This window comes from Coffea arabica, chromosome 11c, assembly GCF_036785885.1.
Source record: "Coffea arabica cultivar ET-39 chromosome 11c, Coffea Arabica ET-39 HiFi, whole genome shotgun sequence".
Taxonomy (NCBI): domain Eukaryota; kingdom Viridiplantae; phylum Streptophyta; class Magnoliopsida; order Gentianales; family Rubiaceae; genus Coffea; species Coffea arabica.
Genome location: NC_092330.1, coordinates 45,403,831 through 45,431,280, shown reverse-complemented (window position 1 = coordinate 45,431,280; position 27,450 = coordinate 45,403,831). Strand labels below are relative to the sequence as shown.

At 36.3% G+C, this 27,450-nt stretch overlaps 1 protein-coding gene, 2 long non-coding RNA genes and 1 pseudogene across 3 annotated transcripts; 2 read left to right on the top strand and 2 right to left on the bottom strand.

The window, feature by feature from the left end:
* Positions 1–68: 68 nt before the first annotated feature.
* On the bottom strand, positions 69–4,170 carry LOC113716446 (pyruvate dehydrogenase E1 component subunit beta-1, mitochondrial-like; annotated as a pseudogene).
* A 165-nt stretch (positions 4,171–4,335) lies between these two features.
* On the top strand, positions 4,336–8,993 carry LOC113715735 (uncharacterized). The gene is made up of 4 exons (XR_011822810.1): positions 4,336–4,786; positions 5,219–5,879; positions 8,064–8,123; positions 8,450–8,993. It is a non-coding gene; the product is annotated as an uncharacterized lncRNA (long non-coding RNA).
* A 7,144-nt stretch (positions 8,994–16,137) lies between these two features.
* On the top strand, positions 16,138–19,599 carry LOC140016995 (uncharacterized). Its single transcript, XR_011823282.1, has 2 exons — positions 16,138–16,320; positions 19,290–19,599. It is a non-coding gene; the product is annotated as an uncharacterized lncRNA (long non-coding RNA).
* A 3,720-nt stretch (positions 19,600–23,319) lies between these two features.
* LOC113716976 (NAC domain-containing protein 83-like) lies at positions 23,320–25,236 on the bottom strand. Its single transcript, XM_027241553.2, has 3 exons — positions 24,830–25,236; positions 24,237–24,538; positions 23,320–24,058 (listed from the first exon to the last, which is right to left on the bottom strand). The coding sequence occupies exons 1-3, from the start codon at positions 25,008–25,010 to the stop codon at positions 23,753–23,755; spliced, it is 789 nt and encodes a 262-aa protein (XP_027097354.1). The 5' UTR covers positions 25,011–25,236; the 3' UTR covers positions 23,320–23,752.
* Between the last annotated feature and the right edge of the window lie 2,214 nt (positions 25,237–27,450).

Here is a 27,450-nt window from a genome sequence, read left to right as displayed (position 1 = left end):
CCCACCTATTTAGCCCTGCTGACACTTTAAAATAGGCCCGCCTCAGAACCCACCTTCCGGATAAGAAGAACTCGGAATTAGTTTAGTTTATTATTATTATTATTTTTTAATAAAATGCTATACCACAGTCACAACATACAAAACCAAAACTAACAGCCAAATCCATGAAGAAAGCCAATTCCGACGACGTAAACACCAAAAGGAGAAGCCGAATGTCTCTTTATTATTATTCTCTACTTGGGATGGATGACGGATCCCACACCCCCAAACAACAGCCTACTAAGCTGTCGTACTAAGCTGTCGTAGCGGTAGGTACAGATCTATAGCACGCTCTCCTGGCTGCTCGAACCACGTCTTCAACCTGCGTGTCAAAAAAAAAAAAGACTGCATAAATAAAGCTTAAAACGAAAAAAAAAAAATCATCCCGACATCGGAAGGGAGCTGGACAGGTGACATTTATGCGTTGAGAACCTGTGGAAGAGCAAGCCTCTCAAGATTGGCCGCATAAGGCATGGGAACGTCAGCACCACTTATCCTCTCAACTGGAGCGTCCAGAAAATTGAAATTCTCCTCCACAACCGAGGCACTGTTGAAGAGAAGAGAAAATGGCTGCATCAGCCACGCTCCAAGAAGAAATATGATGCATCACAGCTTAAGTTGTGCCCAAGACAAGGCAAGGAGAGAGGACCCAACCAAATCTCAGCGCCTACACCGTTGTTGAGGGAACCCTTCCTCAACCGTCACAAGTCTGTTTGTTTTCCTGACTGAATTGTTTATTGAGGACCTATCCAGCGGCCGAATTGAGCGGAGATTTATCACCTTTTTATCAAAATACCAGACAGCAAAAGCAGGCATAAATATCTATATGCTGAAACCAGTTTTTGCATCTCAGTTGGATTTTAATTTATCTGACGTACCTCGGCCTCGAGGTCTTCCTTCTCAAGAATTTCAGCAGCCTAAACAATCAACACGTTCTCTCAGTTCCTAACACCAGAGCTGAAGGAGCAAATGTGCATTATATGTACAAGGCAAGTCAGAGCACAGACCTTCAGAGCGTAGCCCACCATTCTAGAGAAGGCTGTAATTGTGACATCCTTTCCTTCTTTCTCAATCTATTTAGTTTGACACGGAATATTTCCGATCCGACTAATGAGTTAGAAAATAAGGAAAATATCAACCATCTACCGAAATGATAGGCCATTTAGAAACAGACCTTAGCTTTGCCAATGGGGAGACAGAAGCTGGAATCCAAAACTTCGTCTGAAACAGGGAAAGATTCACCATACCTGATGTGCTCAAATGTAGCAGCACAAGAATGTCAAAACGTGATATCCAGTCTATGATAATCCTGGCAGTAGTAGTAGTAGTGAATGTCTAACTCACAACAACTCATTTTCAAGAAAAACAACAGGATCAGGATCTCTGATTGCAGTCTTCAGAAGCCCACGAGCATCTTCAGATGAGTATGGAGCTAACACTTTCAATCCAGGGCACGAGCTGTACCAAGCCGCATAACACTACAAAACACATTTTAATTAAACGACAGTCATACATTCTCACACAGTGATTTTAAGATGCACGTTACGTCATGCTTTTTGAGATATTAGCGAAATCAAAAAACCGCGCAGTGGTAGCACTTCATGTTTTCAAGGACAACCATCAAAAAATAGAGAGCTTCATTAGCTCTATCCGTGTAACAGCTTTCAACTTAGCACACGATTTAGCCCCAATGGCTCCACCTACGAGTAATGCTACTTTTTCCAAAATGTTTTTGTCGATCAAACATACTGTAAAAGATTTTGATAGGTGATAGCAACTTGGTAGCACAAATACCTGCGAATGCTGGGCACCTACCCCTGCAGCAGCGCCATTTGGTCCTCTAAAAACAATAGGGACGTTTATATTGCCAGCAGACATGTAGTTCGTTTTTGCAGCAGAATTAATAATATGATCAATTGCCTGCAATCCAAAAATAAGCTTGCACTGAGGTGTTGATCAAAAAGTTCCATGGTAACCCATTTGCAATTAAAGCATCAAACTCAATTCGTTAATGCAAGTATTTGATACCGGAGTGCCTGTAAAAGTAGCATATTAATCAAATATTCAATGTAAATAATTTCACCACTTCATAACCGCACCTGCATTGCAAAATTGAATGTCATAAACTCGACAATAGGCCTAAGCCCGTGACATGAAGCACCAACTCCGATACCAGTAAAACCAGCCTGCAAATTGGATAATGACGATCTTGAATGCTTCATGATAAAGTTAAGGTCCTTTTAATCTTCCGTTTAGTGGTTTTCCTTGGGGCCTCAGTTGTAGAAATACTACTAATTGACAACATATGTCTAAAAAAAATAACCTTCCGATATTGAGAATCATCACAAGAAGAATAGACAGACATATTAGCATGCAGAATCATCACAAAAAGAAAAGATTGATATATTAGCATATTCTCTTGCAGCAGTGTGTAGAATTGTGGGTCAAATTGCTGTTTACTTTGATTCAGAAGCCAAGAATGGAAAAAGGAACCTCGGTAATTGGAGTATCAACAACTCTTTGAGGTCCATATTTGCGAAGGAGTCCTTTCGAAACCTGCAACAGGCAGGAAGCTACGAGTGATTCGATGACTTGGCTATTTTAAAACAACAGACAGAGATTGAGATCCAGTGGGATAAAATATTGTGTGAGAGAGAGAGAACTGGAGTAAGTGGAGAGTTAACAAATCGAACCTTGTAGGCACCTTCATACTCACCAACCTGAAGCACAGAGGAAGCGAATAAGAACAGAGACTTGAAAAGATCAACTATCATTAAGTTAACACATAACCACTTCTGATACACATATATACCTCTTCCCCCATCAGAAATACAGTGGGATCAGCTGCCATTTCCTCATCTAGGGCAGAATTTAGAGCTTCTCTAACCATTATCTGCACTAACGGTAATTATCACAATTGTGATGCACAAGAAACTAATAAACTACTAACTCTTTCCTGCACCGCACAAATAGCCAAATAGTAACTCAAGGAGAATGGACAATATTTATACCCGAGCAACTGAAGAAATTAGAACGACGAAGAAACAGGAACAAAAAGCGGGACCTTTGATGCACTTACAAGTTTGTAGTCCTCATTCAAAGTACAAGGATTTAAAAAAGAGGGGGGGGGGGGGGGAATTTGCAGCCAAAAAGTAGAAAAAGGGATTAATATGTTTGTAAGTGAGAATCGCTATAGGAATCAAATAAAGAGTATCTTACGCAGTGCATCCATGGAAGAAGAAATGCAAAGGAGTAGCAGGTATACTGTACAACGAGTTGATCATAGATGATGGAGAAAGTCCCAAGGTACCTGTTTAGTCGCGGTGGAGTAGTTGCTCATCATACCTAAAACCGCAGCTCTTAGAATCTTGAAAAGAAAAAGAAAAAAAAAATGGTGAAGAGCCAACAGAGAAGAGAGAGAGAGAGAGAGCCCACGTTATACAAATCAAACTAACCGGCTGTCCTGGAGATCCTCCAGCAGTACTGGCAGCCAACTTGTGACTGATTATCCCAAACATATTTCCTCTTCTTCCAGCTCAAAAGAACTCCCAACAGCCTCGATGTTGTAAAATTTTAATAAACTAGTAGTACTACTACACAACCGCTGGCTTTTATGTTCAAAATATAACTAGTATAAACGATGCAGAGCCAAAGACGAGAAAAAAAAGTCTGAGAGAAGAATTAAGTAGTACTTGTACTTAACCTATAGTAGCAGTTAACAAGAAGACGAAGGCACTTGCAAAGAATAGTCCGGCAGTGATACGGTAACAGAGGGGATTTGGCAGACGTGCATATGATACAGTCACTAACAAACAGATACCAGTAGAATTCAATCAAGCTGGTGATGCAGGAGAGAGCCCCGAGCCAAGGTAGCAGCACCACCACCACCACTACAGGTACAGGGTACAGGGTACAGGGTGAAGGAAGGCATTTGCACTTCTGCAGTTTGAGGCAGCGGCACCATCACCCGATCACCTCCAACAACCATCTGCTTCTGCTTTAGTTAGTTCGTTGTCATGCTCTCTCGGTTTGTATGACATTCTTCTACACACGGTCCCTTCTCAAATCTTCATCTTTAGCTTGTCCGACATGACAAACATCTACCTCTACCTTGTATATATATATATATATATATTGTATATAAATAAGAAGAAAGGGGGTGAGGTGTTCTGCATTCTTTTCGCCAAGTGACTTTCTGTTGATCCAACAAGTGGAACATCTCTCCTTCGTTGCTTTAGCTGGTCTATGTTAATGGGCCAGATGAACTCAAAAGATTTCAGCCTTTTCAGGCTTTTACCCGAAAAACAAAAATGAGAGTTTTAGGGGCTGCTTGATTAAAGGGGTCTATTGGAATACAGTTTTTGGAATCATTTCTAAAAAATTGGACTTATTCCATTTCGGAACAAATTGGGAGGTTTTGAATAAAGCTCTCAACTTATTTTTTCAGACAATATTTATGACGGACCTACCCATCACATATAAAACTCCTCTACCCTCTCTTTCTTTCCATTACACGTCGCTCTTTCTATCCTTCTTCTTCATCAGTTTTCCTATCTCTTCTTCATCATCATATAGTCTTCATCTGTAATCCAAAATCTCTTGAGAAAAAAAAGATCTAAAGTAAATCTAAATAGGTTAATAGTGGGCAAATATCTTCAGTGGACAAATTGTTCAACAAGATCTCCACAAGAAAGATTTCAAAAGAAAAAATGAAGAAAACCCTCAACCCAAATCCAAGGGTTCTAAGGTATGTATTCTCTCAAATCACCCGATCATCTCCAACCCCTCTGCTTTTGCTTTAGTTAGTTCGTTGTAATGCTCTCTCTAGGTTTGTATAACATTCTTCTACACACGGTCCCTTCTCAAATCTCTATCTCTGTCTTGTCCGCCATAACAAACATCAACCTCTACCTTATATCCCTCAAGTATGATAAACACTTGAGATCCTCAGTGACATATTTTCTATGCCAATTCAATGCCACCTATAGTATTGCGCCAAGTGTCCTATTATTATTTACACTTGTGTTAAACCAAATCAATTTGAATTATTTGAAAATTAAAGTGTAAATAATAACAGAACACTTGGCACAATACTATAGATGGCATTGGATTGGCATAGAAAATATGTCACCGAGAATCACAAGTGTATAATAAAAGAGATTGTTGTTCACTGTGACAGGCTCCCTTTTTGACAAGTGGCTTGCTACTTATTTGACACTTGGTTGGATTTTTTAATGAGGGGAACAATGGACCAGAGACATACAAGAAACCAACGGAACAAGCAAGGCATTACATTGCCCATTACATTGCAATAGAATCAGCGGGACCCATTACATTGCAATAGAACCAACGGAAACTCTATTATATGGCCCATTTCATTGCAGACACTTAAGACAAACAAGAAACCAACGGTACGGAGTATCTCTTCTTTTCTTCTTCTTCGGGTGAAAGTACCAACAAGTACTCTTCCCTTCCTGTAGCATAGATGGTTCCTTCACATGCTTATTGTACTTGGAAGCATGGAAGGCTTGAAATCCCTCAGAAATTAGGTGTCTTCTTTTTCTCCAACATTCAGGGATTTTTTTCCCAGGAAGATGCCCAGCCGTTTGATTTCATTCATTTGTATTGAAATTGATTTTGTAGCCATCCAATTGTCCCATGAACACCATAATTCTAAATCATATTTTTCAGAGATTTGATATGATAGAAATTAAGTGAGTAGTAATTTAGGTTTTTAGGTTTTAAAAAGGAAAAGAAAGGGAAGTGCCCGTATAAAGGGTGATATTTCTTTCTTCGAAAACCTTGTGTTTGGAAGGGAGCTTCTTCTGCCTCTAGCTTTGGTAAGGATCCTTTTCATATGTAAATTAGATTCTATCTTTTTTTCCTAAATATGTGTAGTCATATATGGTAGAGATATTAAAATTAGTAGATTTTGGCTAAATGTTTCTCTTGGTTTATTCATGTAAAAATTTCGGCAAATATTACATATTAGAATAAGATATTAATCGGTTTATTAAATCATGTTGTGATCTGTAAACTTTTTGTTAAATCATGTTGTGACCATCCAAAAGAAATTGAAACATTTTATGTAAATTTTTAGGGTACATTAAATCTATAAAACAAAAGCCAACTCGAAAGCCTTAATTATGATTCCTTTTACTTCTCCCTCTTCGGACAACCAATGAGCCTATCTCAATCAACAATCACTGAACTTTCACCATACTCCACTGTGAAAAATTTGGATTCAGAACAATTCAATCTAATACTTCACTTAATCATGTTTATTCTTCTTTTCTTTTTCCTATTTAATTTGCATTGCTTGCATTCTTTTTTTGCTCCTTTTGCAGTTGTGTTTGGGTTAGCTGCTCAATTAGCTTTCTGAGTTTTCATTTTCGATCAATTTAGAAGCTTTAGATATCTTGATTATCAGTTTCGTTTAGATAAAGTTCACTTCTTGTCATTGATATCAATCTCTTGACTTTATTTAAGACATTGAAATTGATACTTTTGTTTTTTTCTGAAAAAAATGATGGTGCTTTCGCTTGATTATTAGTAAGTGATTGCAATATGTCGATAAAGAAGATTTTTGTCCACATCTCTATGTAAAATTTATGAAAAGATAAAAATAAACTTGAAGATAAAGAAAATAATTACTTCTCAGGTAGCTTCTCAACTTTAGATTTAAGTCATTTTACTCATCCTATGCATTTCATGCCATAGATCATATAGTATACATGGAATATTGCTGCTATAAAGAATTAAGTATTAGTCCATAATATCATGCTCATAATATCAAAAGGTGATAACATTTATTTACTTGGATAAAGTATTGAATGTTTCTAGAGAAATTGACACGCAAGTAGAGAAAATTTGAAAACTCTTTAGTGTTTTATAATACCAAGCAGATTACAATGTTTTGTGGACAACAAGTTTGGTAGCAAAAAAAGGTTATTCACCTGCTGGATTGCTACTGTTGAAGAAGTAACATATTAGGTTGTTACTTATAGCATTTGTTTAGTTCTTTTTACATATACTATCAAAGTAAAAGCACAATGGTCAAGTCTTCAATAAATCATTGGCAATCATGCATTAATTATAGTCCTTTTTTCCCTTTCTTATAACATATGATATTTAGTCTCTTTATCGCTATCTTTGAATCAAGATTCAATATTTGTTGACAAATTTTCATTCCCTTTTAAGAAATTTTATGTAAATCAAATTTTAGTAGGTTATTGTGCAAAAACTACATGTATCATGAATAAAAAATACTACTGCAGAAACTACAGTCACTTAAGATTATGATCCATAAAGAACTTGTATACTTAATTATTTTCCATTGCACTTTTTCTTTGGTCTCACCTTAAAAAACAGATTTATCAGTCTGCTTATTAATTAACTAAACCTCCATGTAGATGCCATGTATTATAGTAACTTAGGAAACAGCTGCAACTTCAGCCATATACAGGGATATAGGAGACCATGGCCACGTTGACTTCCTATCAACAATAAAAACTAAAATTGTCAGTAAGAATATATTAATGGTTCATAAATGCCCTGACCTCAGAGTCTCTAAATCTGCAAACTATCACTTCTATCACAGATAGACATGTCTTCATAAATTTATAGGATCAATTTTTTTTTTTCTGATTTTCACCATTATATGACAATATTAGTAAACAACTTATCTAAACAATGTTTTAGGCTCAGATCATTTGACTATGTTTTCACGAGCAGTAAAACTTAACAAAATAGTAAACGGATCAATAATGAGAGTTATAAGACCATCATTTATTAATTTGGTTGATTTTCTTCTCACAATGTACTTACTTTACTTGAAAACATATTTTTATACTTCTAAATCATAATTAAACAATAAATTTTATGGAGTTATGAAAATGGTGTCTAGCACTACTACTGTAATTCTTCAATTTTCTTTTTCATTGTGAATCTTTATTCTTCCTTTTCTTATACTGATTTTTTTTTTCCCGTACTTACAAAATGTCGACATGTTTCTTCAACTGAAGCTGGCTATTCTATTTGGTGTGCATCTTTTGCTCCAACAAGTTGGCATATTCAGTTCTCAGGTTTGTCTAAGAAACTAAATTTTGTGCTTTTTTTCGTCTAAATGATTTGGATTTTATCTTTTGTTGATTATATTACAGGTTGTGTGTCTCATGTTAAAAATTCTTGAGCTTCGGGCATATTAACTTCTATCTGTTTCATTTTTACATGATTGTGAGATACATGATGTAGTTAAAGGTTTTCTTTCTGTTATGAAGAGTAAAAGCCTTCACATGATGAGAATGAATATCTTTTCCATATAAAATGCCTTGGATAGTAGTCTTCTTTATTTGTCATGGACTCTATGATCAAAGAAAATTCGGATGATGTTCCTACTGTGATTTCTCAGTTTGATGCGGGTCAAATGATGAGGAAAAAAGATTGTAGAAAAAATGCAGTTCTTAGATGGAGAAAGAAACGATTAGATAGAGCAAATAAGCCAACCTCTTCAAACATTGCTGCAAAAAGAAGCTTAACTTTTGAAGCTCCAATTTCCAGAACTAATGTACCTTCTGCTGAGAAGACAACCATTGAAGCTGTTCCCTCGATTGCTGCAAAAAAGGGTCCTGAAGACAACAAGCCTGCATCTCCAAAATCTGCTCATATGAGCCCTCTCAAGAAACCATGTGAATCTGCAAAATGAAGCAGCCACACAGCTTCATGTCCTCTTTTGTTTAACATGTATGCTACTAAACTTCTAGCATGCTATTTTTGGCCATCATATTAGAATCCATTAACATTATATGTATGACTGGAAGTTAATGGATCCTAATATATGATATTATGTAACTAAAATGAACTTTGAAAAAGACTATTAGCATGCCAATGTATCTCTACTTAGGACTTAATTGTACTGGAAGGTGTGTAATTGCTACTGAAATTGTTGACAGCTATCTATGAATGATAATTATGGTATTACGTACCTATTCTGCAACTAAAATTGTTATATATACTTTTCCAATGATCAGTATTTTTTGGAGGGCGGCACAGCTCGGTTTCTCTAGTCTACCTATTATATAAGAAGAAAGTGGAGTTACTATAACAACTCCAATGATTCCCAAGTGGATCCCTCTCATTTTGACACGTGGCTCATTCCTTTTCTTTTCTTCATTTTGCTTTGTTTTTTCTTGTGTTCAATTTATTTCCTTTCTCCTTTTTAATTAAAGATAATTAAACAAATTTTCATGTACACTGCAGATTTGTTATTTAGTTTCCACTTTGTACTTCATGTTTTTACCCTATCATCCTAATTAATCATTTATTCTATTTTTTCTCTATTGGATTAGTTGATGCATTTTCTTTCATTTTTGTCCATAATTAACTAAATGAATAATTTCATTATCAGAGATCAAGAATGTGTTTGATATTTCATTTCTTCTGTAGTCCAATAATTATGATTCATAATCTTCTATTTTTAATGTCTATTTTTGGTATATATTATTTGATATTTTTTTTGTCATTTTTCGCTTCTTGATCAGCAACATTTGCTTATTGTTTTTCTCACTCTATTTCTTCTTCATTTGACTTTTTTTTCTGCCCAAAATAGGTATGTGATGCTGTGAATATTTTTCTCCAAATCTAAAGAAACATTTTTTTAGTTTTTTATATTTTATTTATTCTGAAACTACTTTTTGATCTTTTTATTTTTGGAAAAGGCTGGCAACAAGACGGGTGGTGATTACATGAAGAATTTTTAGGCTAACAATGAAAGAATTGTAACTATTTTTCCCTCATAAAATAAATAACACCATTATGCAGATTCATTCTAATTCTAATTTTTTATTTATTAAAATTGTTATTTGATAATAGGGTGATAATACTACAGTAGAGGAGAAAAAAATCTAATAAATGAAAATCCAAGGTAAATGACGATCAGGAAGAAAAAAATGATGCCTATTAAATTAAAAATTAACCAGAATTTCTTAATTTATGGATAGGTAATTATATTTTAATTTATATAAAGTTTATTAATTGTGAAAAGTGCTTATAAACTGGATAAGATGGATAACGGGTAAAATAATTGTTGGGGCTAGCAATTTAGAATATGAAGATAATATTTTATATCTCTTCATTCAACATTTTGAATGACTAGCCTGTATCCGTAATAGGTAGTTTATTTCCATGGTTTTAATTTTAGCAAATGATAGCTTGGAAATAAAAGAAGTGCAAAATTAGATTTCAAAATCTTTTACTTAAATTGGTTCTATATGACTTTGTACTCTTATCCCTTTCTATTGCCCATAATAATAGATAATGTAATTAGAGTTTGAGATGATTGTTAGGCATAGAACTGGACATATTATTACTATTTGGCTAAAGAAGTTAATAATTTTTTGTCGATTTGACTAGCTAAAACAATTGCAGTTTTCAAAGGAATGCATTTGGTGGGAAGTTAGTATTGAGGCTTTTATCTTAGAGTGTCACTCTACAAAATATTATTAGAAAATTCTATTTTGATTAAGAAGACATATTTGCAATCAAACAAATTGTTGGATTTGAATTTGCATATGTGGATTTGCAAATATGGCAATTCATGTTTTTATTTTAACTCGTATTCTATAACTATTTGGTTAGATAATGTTTTCATCTATTTGTAATGCTATTAGACATGATTTAAATGGATAGATTAACTCGCTCTTTCTCTCAAAAAAGAAAGAAAAATATGCAAATTTGTATATATTTTTTTATTGATGTTGAAGATAGTGACAGGTTTTTGTGGCTTTCTATATTTTTTTAATTATTAAAATATTAGAAACATTATGACTACTCTTTATTTAATTACAACTAAAACTATACTGCTATTAAACCGATAATGCACTCATAATGGATTTGCCTTCTTTTCTTTTTTGGTATCATTACGTACACATAATATTGGTTAAAAATTCTTTTATCCAAATCACAATAAATTGGAGTTAACTTTATATATGAAATTTCTTTTCACAGCAAATTTTAATTGTTTTTATACTTAATTTTTTTCCTATATTTCTATTCATTATGTACTAAAACATTTGTTACTATGTATTTAACTAATGTTCGAGAGGGTCCTGGCTGTGCGTTGCACAACCGATGTACCTCTAGTATCTATCTATTATATAAGAAGAAAGTGGAGTTACTGTAGCAACTTCAATAATTGTCAAGTGGATCCCTCTCATTTTGACACGTGACCTATTCCTTTTCTTTTCTTCATTTTGCTTTGTTTTTTCTTTTGTTCACTTTATTTCCTTTCTCCTTTTTTATTAAAGATAATTAAACAAATTCTCATGTACACTGCAGGTTTGTTATTTAGTTTCCACTTTGTACTCCATTTTTTCCCCTATTATCCTAATTAATCATTTATTCTATTTTTTCTCTATTGGATTAATTGATGCATTTTCTTTCATTTTTGTCCATAATTAACTAAATGAATGATTTCATAATTGGAGATCAAGAATGGGTTTGATATTTCCTTTCTTCCATAGTCAAATAATTATGATTCATGATCTTCTACTTTTAATGTCTCTTTTTGGTATATACTATTTGATATTTTTTTTACCATTTTTTGCGTCTTGATCAGCAACCTTTGGTTATTGCTTTTCTCACCTATTTCTTCTTCATCTGACTTTCTTTTCTGTCCAAAATAGGTATGTGATGCTATGAATATTTTTTCCCAAATCTAAAGAAACATTTTTTTTAGTTTTTTATATTTTATTTATTCTGAAACTATTTTTTGATTTTTTTATTTTTGGAAAAGGCTGACAACAAGACGGGTGGTGATTACATGAAGAATTTTTAGGCTAACAATGAAAGAATTGTAACTATTTTTCCCTCATAAAATAAATAACACCATTATGCAGATTCATTCTAATTCTAATTTTTTATTTATTAAAATTGTTATTTGATAATAGGGTGATAATACTACAGTAGAGGAGAAAAAAATCTAATAAATAAAAATCTAAGGTAAACGATGATCAGGAAGAAAAAAATGATGCCTATTAAATTAAAAATTAACCAAAATCTCTTAATTTATAGATAGGTAATTATATTTTAATTTATATAAAGTTTATTAATTGTGAAAAGTGTTTATAAACTGGATAAGGTGGATGACGGGTAAAATAATTGTTGGGGCTAGCAATTTAGAATGTGAAGATAATACTTTATATTTCTTCATTCAACATTTTGAATGACTAGCTTGTATCCATAATAGGTAGTTTATTTTCATAGTTTTAATTTTAGCAAATGATAGCTTGGAAATAAAAGAAGTGCAAAATTAGATTTCAAAATCTTTTACTTAAACTGGTTTTATATGACTTTGTACTCTTATCCCTTTCTATTGCCCATAATGATAGATAATGTAATTAGAGTTTGAAATGATTGTTAGGCATAGAACTGAACATATGATTACTATTTGGCTAAAGAAGTTAATAATATTTTGTCGATTTGACTAGCTAAAACAATTGCAGTTTTCAAAGGAATGCATTTGGTGGAAAGTTAGTATTGAGGCTTTTACCTTAGAGTGTCACTGTACAAAATATTATTAGAAAATTCTATTTTGATTAAGAAGACATATTTGCAATCAAACAAATTGTTGGATTTGAGTTTGCATATATAGATTTACAAATATGGCAATTCATGTTTTTATTTAAACTTGCTATACGTATTCTGTAACTATTTGGTTAGATAATGTTTTCATCTATTTGTAATGCTATTAGACATGATTTAAATGGATAAATTAACTCGCTCTTTCTCTCAAAAAAGAAAGAAAAATATGCAAGTTTGTATTTTTTTTATTGATGTTGAAGATAGTGACAGGTTTTTGTGGCTTTCTATATTTTTTCTAATTATTAAAATGTTAGAAACATTATGACTACTCTTTATTTAATTACAACTAAAACTATGCTGCTATTAAACCGATAATGCACTCATAATGGATTTGCTTTCTTTTCTTTTTTGGTATCATTACGTACACATAATATTGGTTAAAAATTCTTTTCCAAATCACAATAAACTGGGGTTAACTTTATATATAAAATTTCTTTTCACAGCAAATTTTAATTATTTTTATACTTAATATTTTTCCTATATTTCTATTCATTATGCACTAAAACATTTGTTACTATGTATTTAACTAATGTTCTAGGGGGCCCGGCTAGTATATAAACAAGAAGAAAGGGGGTGAGGTGTTCTGCCCTCGTTTCGCCAAGTGACTTTCTGTTGATCCAACAAGTGGAACGTCTCTCCTTCGTTGCTTTTGCTGGTCAATGTTAATGGGCCAGATGAACTCAAAAGATTTCAGCCCTCTTCGGCCTTTACCCGAAAAAAACAAAAGTGTGCGAGTTTTATTTAGTTCATTGAGATCCAATAGATTAATATTATCTTAATTAACTCAAAATCTGGTTGGGTGAATGTGCTGTCTAAACCATGATTCTTGGATTAAACTTAATGGACTCATAATAGATTTCAACCACGATATTTCAAATTCGTCCATCTGATCCATATTGTGACATTTAAGAACTACTGAATTACAAGATTACAATTTCCGATCTACATTCTTTTCGGATGGGCAGATCATATTCAAAGAACCCAGATGCTAAAAGTAGTATATAAACAAATCAACATGGGTAGTCAAGTCTACTACTAACAAGTAAAAAGCAAATATTTAGAGGGAGACCCACCGCGGATTCGGACCACAAACTAAGCATGCACTGATGGAATTACATAAAACCAATAAAAAATGTCAAGCGATTTTTCTATTCGACCTCCACTATAAACACAGATTTGTGAAGTGTGAATGTAATCAATTATACGTTGCAAATTCAGCCATGCAAATAAACAAAACTCACCGCTGGAGGTGAATCAAAAATCAAGATTCTTACATTCTCACCGCAGGCAGATGTCGAATCTCCGCGTAAATAACGTGAAATCTGCTTATAAATAAGCATGAGGGAAGCGAAACATTACCAGGAGAAAGAAAGAAAGAAAATAGAAACATTTGAGGGGCATCACGATCACGTACGCCTGCATATTCTCCTATACATATAACATTCAAGGTGAGAAATGTAAATTTGATATGTTAGAGAGAGAGAGAGGACTTGGGAGTAGTTTATCAAGAAATGTAAATGGATTGATGATCACATCATCTGCGCTAAGAAAGAATGATGAGAGAAATCGGAAAGAAGAGTGTTTTGAGTCGCACACAGCGTGGCACCATCAAATCCACTGATGATGGAGCCATGCCATGCTGGTGTGCGCCTAAAACACCCCTTCCCAGTTCCCCCTCCCTCTTTCAATTTCTCTACATACAGCTAAGTCCACATTCCATGCATGTATATATGCATCGATCCATCAGCTTCCCCCGCAGGTCACATCCTATGCTATGCATATATTTATATGTGTGTGCAACCACCCTTAATTTCTCTACTCAAAAGTGGATGTGTTATGTAGAATAAACAAACATGCTGTTGTAAGTATTATTATGAGATCCAGTAACCAAGCAAACGTACTGTATATAGAACTGATGGTGATGATGATGGAATAAACATGTGGGAAACGAAACAAAACGATAAGGCCCAAAGTCAAATGTGGCCACTGGAATGCTGGAAGAAAAAAGAATCTATCCCCATGTTTGTGCAAAAAAAGAAAGTTAAAAAAAGGAAGAAGAAGAAGAAGAAGAAGAAGAGGAAGAAAAAGGTTGACAGAAAAATTTGGACCGCACGCAGTAATAATAATTCCTAAATGGTGCAGAGAGAGAGAGGGGGGGGGGGGGCGTTTCGTAGTTGAAGTTGCCCCCACCATTGATGATCATGCCTACGCAGTCACGCTGTCTGTGTGTGTGCATGCAGAGACAAAGAATGTAGGCGGTGAGTTTCTTCCAATGCCAAGTGTCCATTACAGCATTCCCGGCAACCTTTTCTCCCACCCTTCACAGATTAAACTTGTCCAAATGCCAATGCCTTCTCACCACCCCGCCGGCCCCTCATTTCCAGTTCAACGAGGAGTAATATCTTAGCTGTCGCGGCCGGGCCTGGCTATTTCCCCAATCCCCTGGGGAAAACCCCCCAAACACAAACATAAATAAAAAATGCTGGCCAGCAAGCAATATGATACGTTGAAGCGCTCGCAGGTGCATTGGATTGAGAATTTTAACTTTTCACCCGTTTGGACTGTAGCATATATCGGCCGCCCACTCGTTTACTCTTTGACATACTAGCACTTTGAAGAGTTGACAAAATTCTTGTCCTGGGTCGGTAGATTGAATGTTTGAAACCTTGCATCCCCAAAGCCGAGATAGATGAAGCTTTTGTTTCTTTTTAACTCCTTGTATACCGCAACTGATGAGTTCTTTCTTTTTAAAAGTACAGTATAATAGCATTAACCATTTTCTTGGAATACTTTGTGGATTGAATGTTCGAAACCCCACCCCACCCTTACCGGTCGCAGTTAAACATAACGCAATTTGAGCAGAGTAGCGCTAATATAAGGCGTTGCTACATAATTAAGCTAAAAAAAAAAAACAGTTGCTTATAGGATGCTTGTTAACACACTTATTATTTATGTAATTTATCATATATATATATATATTAATAATTATTATCTTTCCTTGCATTTCCATGCTTTTTCTATTTAATCTTAACTATTCTTACTTATATTTTATGACTTTTTCTAATTAATGTTATTTTTTAAAAAAAATTTGACAATTAAAATATATTTTAATGAATGCACGTGGATACCTATTAGAGACTGCCCCAAAAAGCAAACACAGATTGTGCAAAAATTGTAGTACAAATTTGTTATGAACGCCCTCCTAGGGAAGTTTGTGGCCTAGATTGGACTATGTGGAGTGGGTCCAATTTGGGTGGCTCAAATACAAATTTGCTTTAGAAGGTATATTGTTTTTTTGGGTCTTTGGTTGGGATCTCAAAGTGGACGGCCCATGGTCGGCTCTGTCAAATGGGTCTTCTTCTCAAATGCCAGAAAGGAGAAAAGGCTTATCGGATGCGGTCCAGTCTATTGTCCAATCCGGGCGGATATTGCCTGGTGGGATTTTGAAAGAGGCCGCTTGTACCAAAATTTCCCGGAAAGCATCTGAGTTTCATGGCAATGGCAGGGTTGGGTGCATTTTGGGGGACGCGAGTGCTGGAGATAGTGAAGAAGCACGATTCCGGGGGACTGGTTTGGAAGAGAATCAAGCTCACCACCACTCGCAAAGCCAACGCCAAGAAGCGCCTCCGCCGCGTTTGGCAGGTAGCCGCTCGCCCCTGCCCTCTGATTTCTCTCTCTTTTTTCTTCTTTCCGTGATCTCATTTCTTTAGGGTTTTCATTCAATTTCTTCTTTTTTTTTTTTTCCTTTCAAGTAGGACTAGTATTTTATAAAGTGGGTCGTTTACAATATGATAGGTGGCTGCTTGCATAAGATTTAGGTGAAGGCTGCTCCGATTACACTATTATCATGTGAATTTCAGTTCATTTTGCTGATAGTTTTGTTAATTACACTATTTTCACACACTCATGGAGTCGTATATACGTTATGGGTATTGTAGTTGTCTAGTTTTACTCGACTTGAAAAGTTGACTGCTTTTGGAGTTTACTTAGCTGCTGAAGGAAAATCCTTCTTTTTGACTACAAGGATGTCAATATATTTCTTAAGTCTGATGCTTGATAGAGGAAAGATTAAAGCCTTCCAAGTTTGGCTATTTTTAACTCATCTTCTTTATATTCCTGCTTTATCATTTCTAGGGGAAAAGCCTACACTCCAAGGTCATACGATTCTTGATTATTGAGTTCATAATTCCTCTTCCTCCAATTGTTGGGAATTTCGCAATGTTGGTCCCTAAACTTTTACACTTAACCAATTTTGTCCTTCATGATTTTTTTAACCAATTTAGTCATCGAACTATTGTTTCTGTTCTAGTGTGGGACTTCTGGGGTGGCACCGCCACGTTTTACATATTCCACACCACCGGACAAGGGTAAATTTGTCACAGCAAGTCACATTTTTACTGATTGTACACAAAATGGATGATAACTACACCAAAAACAGCCACAACCACACTCCCCATCACTACCAATCTCCCAAACCCCTTGAACAATCCCTCCCAAAAAGTCAGCCCGATTCTACAAAGCATCTGTAGTACAAACCCATTATAGTGAAAATATAGATGATCCACAACAATCAATCCAGAAGTCCAAACAGCTAAAACCCAAATAAGATATTTCTCTTTGGATAAGTTTCCAAGTAATTCTATGAATTATGTAGATGAGAGCTAGCCAGTTGGGATTTCATTTGCTGGTGGCTGTAAGGTTAGGTTGTAAGTGTTCATACTTTGTCATTATTGATCCCTATTCCATATTAATTATCATGACAGTAAAGATTGCAGAATGTTCTTAATTTGTCTTTTAGTTGACATCTTAATTTTTTCATTCATGGAATTACTATATAAATGGTACATAAATAACATTCGTGGCTCATGAACTTCATTATATTAGTGTATGTCTGTAATTGTTATTGTAAAGTGAAGTGGGGATATATTGATCAAATTAGTTGGTGGCATTTGAATTTGATCAAGTGAATTGGGGATATATTAATATATTAATTATATTTTGACTCTCCATTTGAAGAATGTTAGGGTGGATTCTCTCTAATGTTTGAATAATTTAAGGCAGTTGTTTGAATAATTTTAGTGAGTTGGTGGAGTTTATTAGTCAACTACTGGGTAAGGAAAGCTACTTTAACAAACATTGTTTGGTTTGGACCTTTTTTCTGAGGATATATGCAATGATGTCTTTATTTTTGCAATCATGTATCTGTTGGTCTTGCAAAGTATTGGTTGACATGTTGATCATTTGACACTGATTTGGTGGGATGGAAGTGCCTAAAGCTGTGAAGGCATGTGATGTTTCTCATGCTGAAAGCTGAGTCGGTTTATTTACATTTAAGAATACCTAGCAGAATATATAAGATTTTGATGGAGGTACAAGGGCAGCCCATGTTGCTAATTATCGTTTTTTTCATCATTACTGTTGATGTATCTTTTCTGGGGTGACTCCAAAAGGAGTTGAAGTACCTTGTAGTCGGGCTGATGAGGATATGCAAGAGAATACACCGTGCCGCTCCCAAAACCAATAGCCATAACTGCCGCAAGTCGTTGAAATACCAATCAACAGTAATGACAGAAACCCAACATGAAAAAGAAGAAGCCCATCATTCCAACTTGGCCACTCCACCTTTTGCCCATTTGCTCCGGCGATAGCATCAACCCACACATCCCCATGGAGGCCCTACCATTGTTGCACAGAAACCTCATTGCTGCACAGGTCTCTATGTTGGTAGAGACCAGGATAGTGAGGAGGCTAGAGGGGGACATGAGTAGGCAAGATGGGATGAGACAAAGATACCTCTAATTGGTCACGTTAAAGATGTAAAAATTGGTGGCGCCGGCACACAAGTCCTAAGTTGGAGAAGGAAAAATAATTCGAGGACTAAATTAGTTTAAAAAAACATCAAGAGCAAAATTGGTTTAAGTGTAAAAGTTTTGGGATCAAAATGGCTAATTTCCCCCAATTGTTCGGCCCAGTAAAGCTGGGTAACCTAACACAAGCTGTTGCTATACCTGTTAAAGTTTTATGTTTCAGTTTGCTCTTATCTGATTAATATGGGAGACCGATTCTAAAGTTACAATAGACTTCTGCCTAGAATATTTGAAATTGTTCACTCTGGTTCTTTAATGTCTGTAAATCATGGGGTTTTCGGTTGTGGTTTGATTTCATCTAATGTGAATAATGTTGTAGAGCAAGTAACTGCTACCTAACATTGGTAAATGAGTTTCTAAGTTCTTCAGGCGAAAGTTATAATATTTTTTCCTGTAACATACCCCAAGTTTAAGGTGCATATAATATGCCATGATGTGGTACGGTTACTCGTTATTATGGAGTGGAAGAGTGTTATTGTTTTTGAGAGTCAGGCTTGTCCTGCCTCACAACTTTGGAATGGTTTCACCTCAGGAAGGGTGGATAGCCTCTCGTTACATTTTAACTCAGAATTTCTAGCTAGTGGCTTTCTGCATGTCTCTTCTCATCTCCGCTCTAATTCCACTTTGGCATGTTGGGAATTTCTAGTTGATTCCAAATATGTCCAATTGAACCATTCTTGTTTCAACTTTCAATGGATTTCACAATTTTCAGTTACCTTAAGGATGTTATGTATTGTCTTGTAGAATGAAGCTGTCCTGAGGGCATGTTCCGAACTGCCTTCCTCAGGTAATTCAACGGCTGATGGTGAAGACACTGGTACGAAGGAGAGCACTAGCTGAGTGAAGATTAAACTTGGTAAAGCCTATTGTTTGATGTATTATCCTATTGACCATTTTTGCCTTTCAATCTGTAAGTCGTGCACAAGCAGTTAATGATTGGCCTCGACTGCTTGCACTTCTTTGCCCTTGGTTGTTGGGGCATTACTTAGTAGCTGTTATTGGTAATTATGGTGCGTAACTATACACAGTTGTCAAGCCATGATGCTTTTAACCCCGCACTGACTGTTTATAGAAGCAAGAATTAGGAGTTGCCAAAAAGCGCGCGCGCACAAAGCTCTTATGGTTCTTTTGGAGCAATAAAATCATTTTAGGAGGTAGCAGCCTAATAGTTTGTCAACAACTACCCTTTTGAATCTGGCATCTTTTTCTTCTTGTTAAGTAACACAGGATGTAGGAGAACTTACTCATGTTTGGTTTAGTTGCTGAAAAGCCTCGTGACAGTGACGGAAATTTAGATGCTTTAGAAGGAACACGTGAAATTGCAGCCATACGCTTGGATGATGAATCTTTTGACGGGACTATGTGGTCCGTCGTGTGTGGTACGGTAATCATAGGCTAGATTAGTGGATTTAGGCGTCCATCTAATGCACAAATTTTCGTTTGATAACGACAGAAAATCACAAGCATCTATTTTTTGACGCAGGAAAGGCTGCACAAATTGGGGTGTTTTTGTCGAATTTCATTGTCATTATGATGCTGCAGATATAATTTGACTATTACCGGGGGGGGGGGGGTGATTTGCTAATCTGAAGCTGGTGTAGGAGAATTCTTTTGTATTTCGTATTTTGGATATAGCGTAATTCCTACGGGTTTGTGAAATGGGTCGATGACTTGCTAGATTAGCTTGCATCTTTTTTAAACATATTTGTGGGTGTTGGCAGTAAAACGGTTTCTCGGAAGACCGTGAAAGATGAGCCTAGAATTAGAATATTCGACTGGAAGCCAAAACGTATAAATAGATAGCACAGCACCATGTGATATGTATTGATATTTAATTCCAGAGCACAAAAATGATGATGCAAGAAGCAGGCTGTAGGTGCCACCAGTCCGTGCATGCGTGAGAGGCTGAGCAAAATTGATGTGGTACTACTACTATAGTACTAGAATTCATTCCTGGGGTAGGGTAACCTCCAGTTGCACAAGCAACCTCCGTCGGAACTTGTTTGACCGCTCTAACCTCAACTTCCAAGCAAACTTTTTTACATGTGAAGTGCCACCCAGCCCCAGCCCCAGCCCCCCTGCCTAACGTAACGTACGGCTTTGGTTTTCGTTTGTGTGTGGAGTCACTCCATTTCTCAGTCCTCCATCTACAGCAACAGCGGGCTGCGAACTGAAAACTACTCGCTGGATTGGTAGAGGTATGTTGTTGCAACTTGTTCGGAGACAGAGGAGAATAAGATCGTGCATGTAGAGCAGGTGCATTGACGAACTCACTTGAATGTTTGGGACCGGACCTGCAGGCTGCAGGATGGGAAATGAGGCGTGAAAGAAAGAGGAAGTTTTGGTGGGGGCGGGTGCACGTCATTTTACGTTTGCTTCTGGGAGGAGCCCATCATATCATCATCATTATTTACTTATTATGAAATGCGAGGAAAGAGTAAGGACAGAGCAAATTTGGAGAATTTTGATAATAATCACTCACAATATCAGAAGGGCCGAATCAAATACTCAGGCGTTGCGCCCTACCGCGACAGCAAAGTCCGCGGGATTGACAAATGCTCTGTCAATTAGCGTCTCAAGTTGGCAATAATTCCCCCTGGCCTCCCCCGTTCTAATCCTTCCTTCTCCACGGTGTTCTTCTTGCTTCTCGTCGCACCGAGCCTCTCGTAGGTTTTATTTTTGGTTAAAAACAAAAAAAAAAAAAAACTCTCTGCGATAAATTCAATATACAAAAAAGTTCTTCTTGATTTTAAAATATATAACACGATATCTCGTACTTTGAACTAAATTATAAAGGTGATGGAATTCGTTAAATTTAACGGAAATGAACGAACTGATCAAAATAACCTGATATATTTAAGCAAAAGACAGTTCAAAAAAATTATTTATTTTATTTTCTAAATAGAGAGAATTGAGGGTTAAGGGGTAAAACAGGTATATTTGTTAAAAATTAGGTATAAAATTTTTTTTAAAAATTCTAATAAGTTATTTCTGTTAAGTTTAACGAATTTCGCCACTTTTATAATTTAATTCAAAATATAGGATATCGTGTTGTATATTTTACAACTACGAGAGTTTTTTTATATTTTATCCTTTTTTTTTCCCTTTGTTTTTGGGCCATGAAAATTGAGGCAAAACACACAAGAGAACAAGAAAGCGGTGGTGACGTAAACAGACTCCTCCAGGTCCAACACCAGCAGGCGCCACGGGTGATGATTTCTAATCTAGGCCACTGTCACAAGGAACTCTGGTCGGCAAATTCTTTTCTTTTCTTTTTTTTTAATAATCTTAAACTCTCGCCAGGAAAATGACACACTGCTGGTCTGTCTCTCTTTCAGGTATAACAAATTAACATAATATATTGGCATTGGCAGTAGCTCTCAATAATTTTTTTATCTTTGGACCAAACGTTTCATCCAAACATAATACAGACTGCTGCCAATACCAGTGCCAGTGGCAATATATGCATATGTATGTGTATGCCGCCGCCCTTCAGCTATCCTGCGGCCACTTGGCAAGGACCGAGTTTCTTGCCCTACTTTTGCCATTTTTCTTTACCTTACCAATTGCGGATAATGGGTCCGCAACTATTTAGCTTAGATGATTACCCTCCCTCCGCCTCGTTCTCGCTCTCGTTCTCGTTGTGAGTATCTTACTTTTTTTATTTTGAATGTTTCAAAATAATTATTATATTAAAGGAGTTAAAATGTTTTTTAATCACTCTTTCTAATATATAATCATTCTTTTTAATCACATACATGTGACTATTCAAATATAAATTTTGAATCAGTAGAAATAAAAAGTACAAATATTATAATCAAATCACTATTTTTAAAAAATTAAATTTCCTAAATATAATGATTAAATAAATGGAACGAAGGCAGTATTATTGTTATTAACCATGACCATATTCACCTCACCTGCAATCCTTATTTTACTCCCCTCCCTGGGGGCTGCTAGTGCTTGCCACTTACAACTATTGTTTACAAGTCATAAACCGCAGCCTTCCAACAAAATTTGTCCAATTATCGATAACAAGTCGCTCTGGGTTTCAATCCCTCATTCTCCATCCTTCCTTCCTTCGTCGTTGCTTAAATTCTGCCATTTCCCTGCTAGAGCAGAGAAAAAAAAAGAAGAAGGTGTTGATCTTGGCTGTTTCTCTTGAAATGATAGATTTCCAAGGTCAATTAGGTGGTGTGAAGTTGTACATTTCCCTTCGCCGATTACTTGGGGTGGAGTATCACGGAACGGAACCGGATTCCGGATTCATTTTTAACAAAACGCCAGCTTAGCTTTTGACAGATTCCCAGAAAAATCAAAGCGTGGAATTTGCGAACTCAAAATTAAATGCCAATTGCAAAGTCGATCATCGTCGTGCCTTATTCTTTTATGCTTCTGAAAAAATGGATTTAACTTTTACGTACCAGCGTTCGGTGCGCAGTTAGCGTAAATGTGATGGATCTTGGATGGTGTCCGAGTCCGTGGCTGGATGCACATTTGCTTGTCTTTTTCCCTTTCTTTTTGTTTTTTAAAAAAAAAAAAAAAAAAATTCCTTCTTCCCATGCTCTAGTTGTTGGTGTCACATAGAAGCAATTTGGCTATCCATTCCAAGGACGTTAAACCTTGCATTGCATGGTGAACCATTATTATGATTTCTATATCCCCTTCCCCCCAAAACCCTAAACACCCAAAAAAAAAAAAAAACACCTAAATTGAAAATTAAATTTTTTTTTTTTTTAAAAAAGAGAGGTTTTAATGCAGAACAATTTAGAAAGACACAAACGGTGCTATAGCAGAACAGTTACATTGAAGTGGGGTTACGAATTTACTGCTACACCACTGCACTGGATTTTTAACTCAAAAAGGTCAAACGTCAGCCGTCCTGGATGGGGAAATTCCACTTCGAAATTTTTCATCTTCTAGTCTAGTGTAACAGTAAGTAACTAGTAAGGCTAGGAGCAAGGGAGGTTTCCACTCCCTGTCCCTGCCTCTTCTTTTCTACTTTTAACTACTGCGTAGTGCTTCTTCTTTCTTCTACAATACAATACAACTAGTCCGCAGGGAAAGAGAGGCGAAGCTGATTTAGCCAAAATTACAGGCTCTGAATCAAATCGGTTATCTAAACTGACCTGCCGAATTTTCGAGGCTGATGAATTCTTTCTCTGGGCTTTTTCTTTCCTAGCATGCTACTTGCTGCTAGTAACATATTATTGATTCCTTTTAAAAGGGCCAAGACTAGTGCAACTGCTACTTTCTTCCATATCCTCCGCTTCATTACAGGAAATCTCAGTGATTCCACTGCACCCCGAAGACGAGGAGATTGTTGCCCCCGGATTCAATTCCCTTGTATCCTTGCCCAAGAAGTCATAGAAAACAACCACCCCATTCATTTTCCCCCCCAGAGGAGGAGGAGCAGCAGCTGTGCAATTCGGGAGGGATGACTCTGTTACCTCATCCTCGGAAGATTTCCCACTTCTCCTCTTCAAGAATATGCGGCAGAGAACCCAACTTTCCTAAAAGAACCCCGCAACCAAATTAGAATATATATATATATATATATATATATTATGCATAGAGTGTTAAACTGCTGGTACTTACTAGTGGGTAGATAGGAAGGAAGGAAGGAGGGAATCAATTGCTAATACCAGTAACAATAGTACTAGGAGTAGTAGAATAGAAATGGTGTCTGACCTGGGCCGATTTGTTTTGCAGCGGAGATATTGGGGCGGCGGCTTCGACGACATTAACGAGGCGATACTCATGCATGACCCAGTCAGTTCTGATCCCGTTCGGTGGCTTTCCTCTGTAAAACACCAGTGTCTTCTTCACACCACCAACTCCTCCTACTCCTAGGCGGCTTCTACATGCCACTATTTGTTTGTCTACCCCAGTTGCCTTCCAATATCCTGAACCAGTTGCTCTGTTGGATCGGTTTCCACTTCGATACTTCACTTCCCTTTTGCTAAAGAAGTACCTCTCTCTCTCCAAATCACCTAAAATCAAAGAAGACATCCAAGAAAAAAAATTAAATTAAATTAGTGTTGCCATTACAAGTTTGTTTAATCTATCCAATGTGGATCAATGCATTTCCTTCTGCTATTATCAATGGCCAGTCGACGTTCTTGGACAATGATGACATACGATACGACGACTAGCCTAGCCAGGCAAATTATTACGTATTAGGCTTACAAAAATAGTAGTACTAGTTAGTATAACATGTTTTTTTTTTTTTTCCTTTGAAAATGTTAGAAATATGTGTGTATATATATTATTGTTGGACCGACCTGGCAAATCCCAAGGATCAGACTTGCAGACATCAACCTCTGGGATTATGGATGCAGGGAGAGGGCAGGACAGGGCCTTGCGCTTCAAGTACTGAACAACCAGCTCTTCATCGGTCGGATGAAACCGAAAGCCAGGTGGCAATCTCAGCACACCATTCTTAACAAAGTTGAGTTTCTCCATGGTAAACAGAGGAACTATTCATTTAAAGTTAGGAACTCAGAGCAGTTGAATTAGGCACCAGTATATATGAACCCTTCTAATTTGCGGTTGCAACTTTCAAACACATGTAACTCTTCTCTTTACCAGTTGCAACCCATTATGGACTTGAGAAAGAGACAGCACGTATAACATGATTGATTATTCAGAAGGAAATAAATAGGAGGGAAAATGCAGAGAGAGAGAGAGAGATGATGATGATGATGAGGAGAAAAGTTGGAGGGTACACTGAATGGGAAGGAAAGTTTGGCTTCTTTTTTGTTTTTTTTTATAGTAATGGGATGTCATGTTGGACGAAGATGGAAGACTTTGATGGAAAAGACTAAAATATGCAGATTTATTTATTTTTTTTTTTTGTTATTAAAATGACAAGGAACTCATATCTGGCGTGCAGAAGACTCAATCCTCCGTTTGCTTTGACGGATTTTAACACATAAGTTTTAAGGGCCAAAGATAATTACGGCTTACGCGGTGGGGTGGGTGTTGGGGTGCTTTCCCAAAGCCAAAGGTCAGGGACCCTCATTTGATTAATAATGCAAAATTTTTCAAAAAAATAAATAAAAATATATACTCCGCGATGCAACTGACAAATACCTGCTATTGTAATTCTGAATTGTTACTAAATATATACCAATATGTATGACCCTCGTATAAAACCAACTACTTCTAGAATAATTGATCATCAATAACATTTTAAAGTTTTAGTCACATAATTTGCACACAAAAGTCAAAACTATTGCGTCAGTACCTTTTTTTTTTTTTTTTTTTTGGGCCTCTCGCCCTTTTCCCCAGCAAGAAAATTAGTTAGTCAGCGAGTGCCAAGTCGCAAATACTAGCATGCATGCACCAATGGAGCCGGTAAGCAGCTGGCGTAATCGTATCGTCTGTTCTGTTAGTGTTATAAAAAGATGGATTGAAAAATGTGTTTATAATACGGGTGAAATATTATTATTTGAGATAATTTGCTATCCAAACACCTCTACGTATTTTTTAGCCTCGTATGCCAAAACTCTCCAAATATCAGCACAGCAGCCTACTAGTGCGTACGTAGTTTAAATTAGCACACAAATGAAGAGCTTTGGTAGAACCAATTAAAAGATGCCATTCTGGGTTTGTAGTAGTAATAATTAACAATTAAGGGTGGAAGGGTAAACGGGGGGAGGAATGGATTGGATCCTTCCTTTGGACTTTGGGCTTTGGATTCCACAAAATGCATTTGCATGCGCTGGCTGGAGAATGTTTACCAGCGATTGCCAGATATATTAAGCGCAAGATAGTAGATAATTTGAAACATTTTGTATGGATAGGAATTTTTTTATTAAAACAAAAATTAATTAATTTTTGGGCCCCCGGTTGGGGCGGGGGGGATAAAGTTCTGGGGTCCTACATGCTTCCAAAACGACGGGCACCCACGTTGGATTCAAGAGCAAGGGACAAATAGGCTAACTTCAATTCCTATCCCATTTCAAAGATTTCCTTATATTTGCTTGTCTCCCCGTTCCTGTTGTGCTATTTTATGTGACGGATCCCATCGGAAATTAACTATAGGGCCAATCATCAGAGATTCCTTCGTTGCAGGGAAATACGCGAGATCGAAGAAGAAGAGATATAGCTGGTAAAATCCGAAGTGGGGGCAACGTTACGTGGGAGGTATGGCTGAGAGATACTTATTGGTAGTTAAACTGGAGCTTCAACCATTTCACAATAATATGTGGGACTAAAGAAATCCCGATTCCGTATGGAGGAGGGAAAAGCTCCTCCATGACAGCCACGAAAATTTTGGTGAACCTAAGAAGAAAGATAGAAGAAGATTTTAATAGAGAATAAATAATGCTACCACTACCGCTAGTAAGGAATAAAGGGTAACGTAAGTAATGGAGAATTAAAGGGTACTGAGATTCATTCCAGCAAGCAAATGCTTTGCCTTCACCCCAACTTGGGCCTGGGGTGAGCAGCACAGGTATGAAAAGAAGAGTTGTCTTATGGCGAGCTGAATTGCGGCTGTGATTTCACTTTCGCTTTCTCTCTTCTTCTTCTTCTACCTTTTTTTTTTGTTTGTTTTGTTTTAAACTAGTAGAGTAGTGGTGCTATTTATTAGAGGTTGCGAGTCGAAGGAGTTTGTGTGAAGGAGTTGAATAGGATAGGAGGGATTTATAAGTAAAAAAATAAGCAAGGAGAAATACAGAAACGTCAAAGGCTGCAATCATTGTGTTTCTTCTTCTCTTTTTTTTTTTTTTTTGGTTTTTGGGGTAAAATAGCAGTAGTACTACCGTAGGCTGTGAAAAAACTGTTTAAAACATTTTTCACATTTTATAAATTTTTTTTTTCATTCCTCACTTTTAAATTGGTCAAATTCGATTCCTTTCTAGGTTTTCGACCAATTTTTTATTGAAATCTATCACGT

Bases quoted from the DNA above. Each gene is read 5' to 3' on its own strand.
- LOC113716976 (XM_027241553.2), bottom strand. From the start codon at position 25,010: ATGGAGAAACTCAACTTTGTTAAGAATGGTGTGCTGAGATTGCCACCT. The intron at 24,539-24,829 runs GTCGGTCCAACA...CTTTGATTTTAG, and splicing joins TGATCCTTGGGATTTGCCAG to GTGATTTGGAGAGAGAGAGG. The intron at 24,059-24,236 runs GTCAGACACCAT...GGGTTCTTTTAG, and splicing joins TGCAAAACAAATCGGCCCAG to GAAAGTTGGGTTCTCTGCCG.